This window comes from Anser anser (assembly GCF_964211835.1).
Source record: "Anser anser genome assembly, chromosome: 4".
NCBI lineage: Eukaryota > Metazoa > Chordata > Aves > Anseriformes > Anatidae > Anser > Anser anser.
Genome location: NC_139724.1, coordinates 21211504 through 21221930, shown reverse-complemented (window position 1 = coordinate 21221930; position 10427 = coordinate 21211504). Strand labels below are relative to the sequence as shown.

General features: G+C 47.4%; 1 protein-coding gene across 1 annotated transcript in view; it reads right to left on the bottom strand.

Annotated features, from left to right (window-relative positions):
* Positions 1 to 7667: 7667 nt before the first annotated feature.
* ENPP6 (ectonucleotide pyrophosphatase/phosphodiesterase 6) overlaps positions 7668 to 10427 on the bottom strand; it is a 29992-nt gene continuing 27232 nt past the window's right edge. Inside the window, exons 7-8 of the mRNA XM_083834388.1 lie at positions 10089 to 10212; positions 7668 to 9164 (exon numbers count right to left, since the gene is read on the bottom strand). Coding sequence (XP_083690514.1) covers positions 8941 to 9164; positions 10089 to 10212 — 348 coding nt within the window. The 3' untranslated portion in view covers positions 7668 to 8940. The remainder of the gene's footprint in view (positions 9165 to 10088; positions 10213 to 10427) is intronic.

Sequence of the window (10427 nt, the reverse complement as noted above, 5' to 3'; positions counted from 1 at the left end):
ATTGCTGGGCATTTACAGGCTGTATTCAGCTATTTCTGTATAAAACAGTCTTTATTTTGCTGTGAAGATCCCCACATCACGGGTATTATATATCTTCTTGTTGGTAGGACTTGCATTTATTCTTCCCATTTGTTCTTGTATGAAATGCAAAGAGAAAGCTCAGGGCTCTCTCGATTTTACTGTTTTTAAAAGGGAAAAAAAAAGTTCTTTGTCTTTGTCAGAAATGTCCTTGTAAAAAAAAACATTTGAGATCAGGGCAGGAAGGGGCATGCCAGGTCATCCAGTCCAGCCCCGACAGGGGCACAGGCAAGCAGCTTGTATAATCCAGCTCATAAACTGCTTGAACTCCACCTTGAAAGATATTAATTTTTTGTTGTTGTTTGTTCTGTTTTGTCCTTCACAGCTGCTATGGGGAGGCTGCTTTAAAACCTTGATTTTAAGCTCACAAGTAGGCCTCTCCTGAGTCAATTTGTATGGCCAAGGCTTACAGGGGCACAATTAACCTGAGCAGAAGAGCACAAAAAGGTATATACAATTTATACAATTTACAATTTTTAAATACTTTTTTGTATACACCTGTCATTTTAGTCCTGTTGGGTGAACAGCACACTGGCTCCTGTTCGCACGTACTGAAGAAAGGCTGCAGCCTTTGTGAATGACCTCTATCATCTCATCCTCTGTTTTTCTGCCTGGCAAGGAAGCAATGCTGGTATCTCCAGCTGATTTTGAGGCTTAATTAATATTCATCAAGCTATATATACAAGTGCTGAGTAATGTTTTAATGTATTATTAATTTCTCAAGAACAACAGAAGGCTGCTTAAGAGTTGTCAGTGCCCACTCCAGCAATCACAGAAAATTGGTCATGTAGGAGATGCTTTGGGCAACCGGATCTAGTGAGACATGTCCCTGCCCATGGCAGGGGGCTTGGACTAGCTGTTCTTCACAGTTCCCTGCCAACCCAAACCATTCAGTGATTCTGTGAGATGCCCACGTGGTCCTGGTGGAGGCTGCTGACATTTAGGGGCTCAGGAGAAAAGCTGGCACACAGCACTTGGCACATATGGGACCAGTAGGCAACCTTGTCAGAAGTGAAGCTGGAGACTTGCAATGGTTTGCTGCAAACCCCACTGTATTTAGCTGTTTCTGCATAAAACAGAGTATTTTTCTGGGAAGCTCCACACATCATGGATATCAAATATTCTTATGTTACTGGGGCTCACATTTATTTGTTCATCTCATTTGGCTCCTTCCACTGATGCAGGAGGCATTTTATTGCCTCCTTTGCTCAACTGGACCTTTGAAGCAGCAGGGCCAGTCACTGAAGTCCCTCTTGGGATATTCTGTCTCTGCAGTGAGGGGTGAAGGAGCTGTGGGCTCCCAAAACATTCAGGGAGGCCCCCTCTACTGGGGTAGGGACCACTGTGAGGGTTGGTCCCACAAGATCTGCCAAGATCACAAACAGCGAGGGGAGCAGGAACGCAGCGGGTCAAAGCTGGAGTGTCGGGTTTGCATTGGGACACATCAGTGAGGGAGAAGACAACTCTGCACCCTTTGGAGGGGCCAACAGAGAAAGCTGCGTGAAGAACGGATGCGTGCAGGGGAAAGACACAGCGGGGAAACCATTACAGCGGAGAAATTACAGCATGAAGGACCTTGGCTTGACTGCAGCCCTGGCCGTTACAGTGCTGACACTAAAACGCCTCATTGGCCGTACAGGCACTCCGCGGAGCCTAGCTGGCTCCTGAACGAGCCGGGGTGGGACGCACTCTCCTCCCTGCCCTCCTCCCCCGAGGCCTCCTGAGGGGCCGGGGCCGCCGGCAGCCGGCAGCGGGGCGGCGAGGGAGGGCTGCCCGCCGCCGGGCCCCCCTGAGCCGGGCTGAGGCAGCCCCGAGGCCGGGCCCCGGCGGGCCGGAAGGGGGAGCTCCGAGCCCGGTAATGGCGGCCGGGCTCGTGGGCCCGATGAGGTTTTGGTTTGGTTTGGTTTGGTTTGTGTCTTTCAAAAGGCCGATTGCCGACACGTTGCAGGAAGGTGCGATGTGCCTGCGTGTGTGTGTGTGTGTGTGTGTCTGTGTGTGTCTGTGTGTGTCTGTGTGTGTGTGTGTGTGTCTGTGTGTGTCTGTGTGTCTGTGTGTCTGTGTCTGTGTCTGTGTCTGTGTCTGCGTCTGTGTCTGTGTGTGTGTGTGTGTGTGTCTGTCTGTGTGTGTGTGTGTCTGTGTCTGTGTGTGTCTGTGTGTCTGTCTGTCTGTGTGTGTGTGTGTGTGTGTGTGTCCCCGTGTCTCCTTCACTGCCACCGGCGAGCTCCCGAGGCTGCAGCCTTTGCCCCCTCGGCATTTCTGGCCGTTAATACAGAAACAGGAAAAACAAAGCCATAAAAGTAGCAAGTTAAGAGATACAGCTTTCCTTGGACACCTCTGTGCCTCCTTTTCCTCTCCTCAACCAGCTGAAGCATTCTGAGCTAACCAAAACGCCATTTCTAACCCACTCCGATGTTATTTCTAACTAATGCTGATACAGTTCTTCCAGCCATGCACAGGAGCTTATCTGCAGGCCCAGCCAGCGAAGCTTCGCACCCAGCCAGGAAACCAGCAGAAACCGTGGAAAAGGCTGCCTTGCAGTGTGGCTTTGAGGCATTGCCTTTGCACTGGAGGAAGAGTCAACCACACTGCATGCACCGTTTCGGAGGGACTGAGGCATGTCTGTTGGCAGCTGATGATAATTTTGTGGTGAAATTGTGCTGCACAACAGAAACCATGTCACTGATACAGAGTTGACACAGTTGAGATAACATCATACCACTTTACAAGTCCATGGTGACTTGCACCTGAGCATCGCTGCAGTCATTTGATGGCCTTTCCCCAACCCGCTGGCCTAATATATGGCACTTCTCTGGGTACCAGTTTAAAAGAAAGCAACAGACATCAGAGGAACACATAAAGGCAAAATAATGAAAACCTTGATAAAAAAATAAAATAAAATAAAATAAAATAAAATAAAATAAAATAAAATAAAATAAAATAAAATAAAATAAAAATCTTTGGAGACAAAAGTGATCTGGGAAAGGGAAATACAGTATGGACTGAATGACTAGGAGACCACTGTGCACATTAAAAGAACCTCTATTTTTCCACAGGTAAACTTAACAGGGAGTCATATAGTTCAAATCTTATCATACTAACCTATACAGCTTTACACACCTGTACGAAGCCTGGGAATTAGGGTGTCCATTCAACTTTAATTCTGAAATGCTCTTATTTTTGAACACTCAGAAGCTGCCTTCCTTTAACATAAATTTGATTCTGCACCTACACAAACGCATGTTTTCATGTAAGTGAAAACTGTCTTTCAAAACAGCTAACAAACTCATGCTAAAATGGAAGGTTCCAAGCTTTTCCCTTGATTAGTCTATATTTAATTTTAAAACAGAACCTTAAATATTGGCCTGCATCTCTGCCATAGCCTTGCAAGTAAAATGAACAGAAGGCTGATGATAGAGTTTTGTTCAGCGCCTTTCACTTCAGAGTGCCTAGAGCTCATCCAGCCTGCATCTTCCTGTGGAGGTGTGGAGTTTAACTTCCTACTGATACTTTGACTTAGCAGTTAGGAGATAAGGAAGAAGGCCAGCACCACAGAATCTCTTAATTCACCCCTCAGTTTTTTTCCAAACCAACTAGAAACAGAGGCTTTTGCAAACCTGGTTCCTGCAGACGGCTGTGTGTGCAACACCTGGGCCAACAGCAAAGTGTTTATACATGGGCTGCAGCCATGTGGGCTGCTAACCAAGGGAGGCTGGAGAGTTTATCCACCAAGCCCTGGACAACTATTACATCACTGCCAAGCTCACAGGTGAAAATGGTTGACCTCATTTAGACGGGAAATTGCCATTGTTGGCACTGGCTTGGGGAGCTGACTGTACCAACCCCATGCAGGCAGTCACTCAACATGCTCCCCTCCTGTTTGCGGGCCACGTGTTCCTGGAACACAGGGGAGTATCTTTGGCAAGTGATGCTGACATAGTGCTGACAGTTCAAAGAGAGTCCTGATGTCAATTAAAGGCGTTACTGGTATATTAGTATGTCTGCACTGCTTCCCTGGGCTTCCCTTTTGCTCTGTCCTCCCCTCCCTGCACCCATGGACAATTAACAATACAAGGAAAATAAGATAAATTCCACCAAGAGCAAAAGCCATAAATCTTGTTGCAGTTCTGCAGTTTGTTGCTTAAGTCCTCTTTTGCTTTGGGTGGTAAGAGCTATGAATACCGAGGATGTGTCTGGTGGGATTACGAATGCATATATTGGAGGAGTGGTGGGTACACATCAGTTGGGCAAGCACAGCACTTTCTGCAGAGCAGTTGCCCATACTGGCCACAGAAAACTTACCAAAACAGCGGTGTCTGCTGTGGCTGGAAGAGCATGGCAGACACTAGCCTGCTGGAAGCAGTGCAGGTGGATTCAGTATGCCCCATCTTTTATCTTCGTTTCATGAAATTAGTGACCACGCTGGTTGGCTGGGTCTACTTAAGGAGGAAAAGGAGGGAAGTGTGCCCACATCTTCGCCCATCAGTGGTGAGCGCACGGGTGACACGGCAGGTGAGGGACCACATGTGGTGAACACATCACGTCATGTGCCTTACGTCACTTATGACACCATAAATGCAGCCTAGCAGCATTGCTGCCCCAATGGTTTCATCTCCCTTCTGAAGCTCAGTGTGGGCTGTGGGGAGCTGCCTGCCTCGTGCAAGGAGGGGCACATGGCCAGAAGACGGCTGCCAGACCTGGCCGTGAGCAGCCAGGTCTGTGCGACCCGCTGTGCATAAGCCCAGCTCTATCTCTGTGCGAGCCACGGGCAGCTGGATTTACAGAATAGGGGGAAAGGTTGTGCCGACCGTCCTTGCCTGGCATCAGGGAGCTAAGCTGAGAGAAGAGGCAACTGGAGTAAGTAGGTCACAATGCCACCCTTTCTACTTCATCCCAGAGAAGATTTCCTGGCTGCTCAGAGAAGACTTTGGTTTTAGCCATCAGCTTGTAGCATGGGGACTTTTACTATTAAATCAGTCTCTTCCACGAACATGGAAGAGTACGTTTGCAGAGCTTAAAGCAGGAGTCCCTGAGGTCTTTGGTGTTGGTTTTTGAGGTCCCATTTCCATTCGCAGCACCCAGCTCTGGGATGTGGGGTTTAATGTGAGGGCTACGCGCCGCTGTGCTGGCCATCCAGAAAGCCTGACCCACACTGAACCATGGTACCATGATGACTTCTGTGCAAACAGGTTGTGTGATAGTAACAAGGTGGGCTTGGAGAAGCGGGTCTGGAGAGAGCATTCAGGGCTCATTCTAAGGGCAGCAAAATGGTTTGTCGTGTCCACTGAATAGTGTGAGTTACACCTCCCTGGACAGATGCTCCTGGAGGCCCCAGTTCTTTATGTGCCCAGTGAGAGGAGCAGTGGTGCAAATTTCCACCTCTCTCCACTGCACCCTGTGGCCTGCCTGGCTTTGTGTTATCCTGGAGGAGATATCGAATGTAGAAGAAATTTGTGAGCCAATTCGCTGTGAGAGTCAGTCCTTCCTTGGCAATTTGCCTGGCCAGCATCAGCCAGCTGGGCAAGGATGGACAAGGCCAGCTTGGCCTGCTGAGGCTTAGCCCTGTTCACTAGCTGGACAGACAGAGAAGCACATAAAAGCCCCAAGCAGGCACCAGCGAGCTGGGTGCTGTGCAAACGTAGGGTAAAAAGATTGCTGGTGTCCCAGAGACCAAGGAGGGGACGCACACCAAGGAGGCCAGAGGCTGGTTACAAAGTAGTGGCATGCAGTAGGCAAGAAAGCCCTTATTATTATTAATGCAGGTAAATGGCTACGAGAAATAGTGAAAAATGCACCTGTTCAAAAGCTTTAATACTGAAATACATCTGGAAAAAAGCACTGCATATACAAGCTACAGTATCTCATGTGATGCATTTCATGTCCCTAATTTACATGCTGACAAGTTTGCCGTTTCTAAACAATGTTATCATTCATCTTGCTGATGATTAATCAGCAGAAGCTTCAAACACTGTCTGTCACACATTGATGCAGCAATCAAACAAGAAAGGCAGAGTGTTATGGTTGTTGTTTTGTTGTTTTTTTTCCCCCCAAATCTTACAGTATTTACAAAAAGATGCATTTTTTTTTTCTAACAGCATTCTTAGATTTATTCACTCATTCACAATCAGTCATTGTACAAAAACATCATTCAGAACCAGTTTTTAAAATACACCCACCTCAGTTGCATAGTACACAGAAAAATAGGCTAGAGTCAAGACACTGATTTTTGAATGAGAATGTGAACTGATTCAGAGGTACAAACTTTCAGAAGAAAGATGTGCTTCTCACACATAATCAACTGTAGTTCCCATGAAGCTAATGAGCTTCTTGTAGCTCTTGTAGCTTCTACCATCAAATTTCCCTTTTATATCGTATATTTTGAGGTGTATTGCCATACCCACAGCTTGCATAAAGGTCTAACACCTCACACACTTAGGAATTTTACTCTGCAGTATTTGCTCGAAGGGCAGACACTGCATATGGCCACTGTGACAAAAATGAGTTACACAAAGTACGCACAATATCGGCTTCATGTCTTGTGGCCCATCCCTGGAACAACTCAACGGACCTGATTTGTTTGTCTGACTTCTGCTTCTGTCATTGAGCATCAGAATATAGCTCTGTACTTTAAGGATCTGTAGTTCTGAATATTGGCTTCTTTTTACTGTAAGAGTTAAAACTGTGGAGGGATTAGCGTGCACTGTATATATCCTGTTGCTTTCCAAGCAAAAATTTGCAATTTTGTCATTTGGTTATCTTGTGTGCTGATAATTTTCTCACTTTAAAAATGTGCTCCAGCAGATTCATTGAGCCTGGTCCATTAAAGAGCAACAGGGAACTCTGAACAATAGATGCTTGTTTTACAGCTACTGCAAATGCTTAGAAAGCACTAAATTGCCTTTTATACTCAACAGTCTAATAACAAAGACTGATTTTCTCCCCTTTTTTTCCAATTGATTTGATGGTTCACTTGAGCTTTAAAAACACATTACATAAATCTTTATAGCTATTACAGAAGTCTTTTGTCAAGTTTAATGCGTTGTATTTTTTTTTTTTTCATAGGGTAATCATTCACCCTTAAACTCACTGTACCAGAATGGTGCCTGACTCTGGATCCGTACAAATAACAAGTCTTAGAAGTTTATTTTGCACGGGGAGGGACCTGAATCCTTCCAAAGGCAGTTTTTCATTGAAAGCTCCTGGCTCAGAGGTATATCAGAAAAAGTGCTGAGCGCTCCTGAAGGCACGACTGAAGGCTGCAGCCTGCGGTCAGCCTCCCAAGGAGGAAAGGACACTTTGTGGGATCAGACCTTTATGGCTCTGTTCAAGATACGCTTATTTCACAGTAGAAACTTAATGATGCAAAAAGACCACCTCTCTAACGACCCACCACAGCTTATATACATTCCCGTGTTTAACACCAAGGACTGACAACTGGACGATTTAACAATTCAGTGCACTTAATCTTCTAAGCTAACAGAGAAGGACTTCGAAGCTGCTGGCTTTGCTTCCAGCCCCCACCAGCCCTGTGTTGAACACTGCCCCAGGGCAGGTCCCTGGCTGCACTGGAGTGGATGAGTAGGGGCAAAATCTTTTTTTTTTTTTTTTTCAGGGGATTTACTATGTCTGCTATGTTGATGTTTTCAGGATTATGTCATCCATTTGACTTGACCTTCAGATGCATTATCTCTGAGAGCAGCCTCATGCTCTCCTGCTATATTTAAGTCAACCATTACGACTTTGGGCTTCATATCCCAAGGTGGAAATCTTAGCTAGACTTAACTGAGAGAGAGGTGGAGAGAGATGCATCTGTGTAAACCTCTCTCCCTGCTGCAGAATACCACCTCTAAAGAAAAACAGCAAGGGAATGTGCTGCCCACCACATTGCTTTAACGGCAGAGACGTAGAGAGCAGGAGCTGGTAGAAAAGTAGTAGCTGTTGAAAACCTTCAGAAACACAATTGGATAAAACAAACGAACAAAAAACAACTAAGCAGGTGATATCATCTTCACCAGGAAAAGCAGAGAGGCTGTTAAATGCCAGGCTTCCTCATCATACTTGGTCCTGAACCTGGTGTGTCCAGATGCCATTTCAATGTCCTCCAGTTTCTGGTGTGGAGGATTTCCATCAGTCTCCTCTTGCCCTAGCCCTCCCTCCAGCTGCGGTCGCTGATGAAAGCCCAGCCCCAGGGGCTCGCAGTGCCAGGGCTTGCTTTAAGGGAAAACAAAGAAGACAAGGCTGGGAGAAGTAGGATGCTCTCACTGCTCTCCTGCCAATCCACCTTTCTTGGCACTACGATTGCTCAGCAAAGAGCTTGGCTCTTTGATGAAGGGGTTGGTAGGGACCGGGCTTGGCTGGCACTGTAAGGAGAAGTGGAGGTCTGCTGGAGATAAAGGAGTAAGCCAGAAACAGCAAGGTAAATGCACAGAGGTCTGCCTCCACCCCTGAGCAGGAATCAGGGCGAGCCTCTTGGTTAAACTTGCTGGGGTAAGAAGTGCTTGATGTCCAGGGATCTCCACATGCACCCACCAGAAAAGTTTGCTGTTAGCCAGCCTGAATCCTGCTCCCATTGCCAGCTCTGTAAATCTAGAGCAGCAACACCAGCTTTCCTGGCTGTGTTTAAAGCAGCACAAAACCTGTCTTCACGTTATAACTGCTGTAAAAGCAGGATGGGTCGGATTCACGCCTGGCAGAGCACGACGGCTGAGCGGGGGACAGCACTCTATTAATAAAGCTATTATTCAAATGAAGAACTTAAAAAAACAAAACACACACACAGAAACAAAGAACAAAACACACATACAAAGAAAAAAAAAAAGGAGAAGGATCGAGTTGCTGGTGACAGTGACCAACATTGTTCGGGGATCACAGCAACCAGATCTGCTGGGCGAGGAGCGAGAGCAGAGTCAGGGCGAGAGCGCAGCTGCTCCACTGGCGGAGCGGTGCCAAGGCGGCCGTGTTCCTGAGCATGCACTCCACCCGGTCCCAGGAGCCATTGTTTGGCAGCGGCTGTACTCCCGCCAGGGTGCACATGACGTTGTAGACATCCACGGACCTGATCGGAGGCGCTCGGAAGTTGGATCTGAAGTCTGCAGGGAAAGCGGGCGGAGAGAGGGGTTAACGGGCCCAGCCCCTGAAACGTGGGGCAAGGGCTCTGCTGCCCGTCCAGGGACTTACCCAGCAGGCTGGGATACTCAATGTAATTTGGAGTATAATTTATAAAGTTATATTTGATAATTATAATCTATATAATTTGCAGGATGGCTCAGCAAAAAACATTTTAAATGCTTTCACTCATTATTTTTACTTCTAATCCAATTTGATTCCAAAACTGAAAACTAAAATAAATAAATACACAAATACAGGAGCTACTTTGCTGTGTACACTGGTAGGTTTAAAAGCCTGAAATAATGGTGTTTTGCACTCTTTTTTTGCTTTCATTCCTGCCTGTTGCCATAGCCTAGGACTTATCAATGGTTAAAGGGTCCAATGAAGCGAGAATCAGGGGCTTCATGTCTGCCCGCTGGCCAGGTGGGTGAGGTCTGCTGCAGCTTCAGCCTCCTCAAAGACAGCACTCCGCATTAGTGAGTCCGAATCCATGAACAAAAGGAGAATTCATGTGTTTCAAAAAGAATTAAAAATTCAGGCCAGCCTTGGAAAATAGGCCAAAGGGATGGAGTTACTGTGCTGAGACATAGGAGAGGGGCTGACCGAATTGCTTCACCTCTCTCTGCCCTGTTTCTTCAGCTATAAAATAGAGATAGAGATAGAAACCTTTCCAGTGCCAACCAGGATGAGGAAATCCCGATATCTATTTATAATTTTTGGGTGCAATCTTTGAGTGCCACCCAGGTCCTGATGTGCCAGGGGCTGCAGGGGTGCTGGGGCAGGGGCCATGGGGCCATGGGAGGAGTGGGATGCCCAGGGTGCCACAGTGCGTGCCAGGACTGTGACACCCAGCTGGGGCAGCCCCACTTGTTCCCCTGGTGGGGACGGGGATGGTGGCATCGTACCTGGCCCGTACGCGAGGAAGATGCCTCTCATCTCCATGAGCTCGTTGTCGTAGCCATGCCAGCCGTTCTGCCAGGCCTCCCTCTTCCCCGTGCCGTTCTCCCAGAAGGGCAGCTTGTCCCTGCTCTGGTAAAAAACAGCAGGGCACGTTAGTACCATGGCGTGCCACCCTCTGCCACCGTGTGCCACCACGTGCTGCACTACCCCACCCGGTTAAAGCAAGGAGGTCCCTTCCAGGGAACGCGGGCTCAGGTCCAAGGTGCTCCCTTTGCTCTCTTCCTTCCCCCTGTCTCTGGCGTGGACAAGTTTTGTCTTCCTGCTCTAACGATTTGTCATCATAA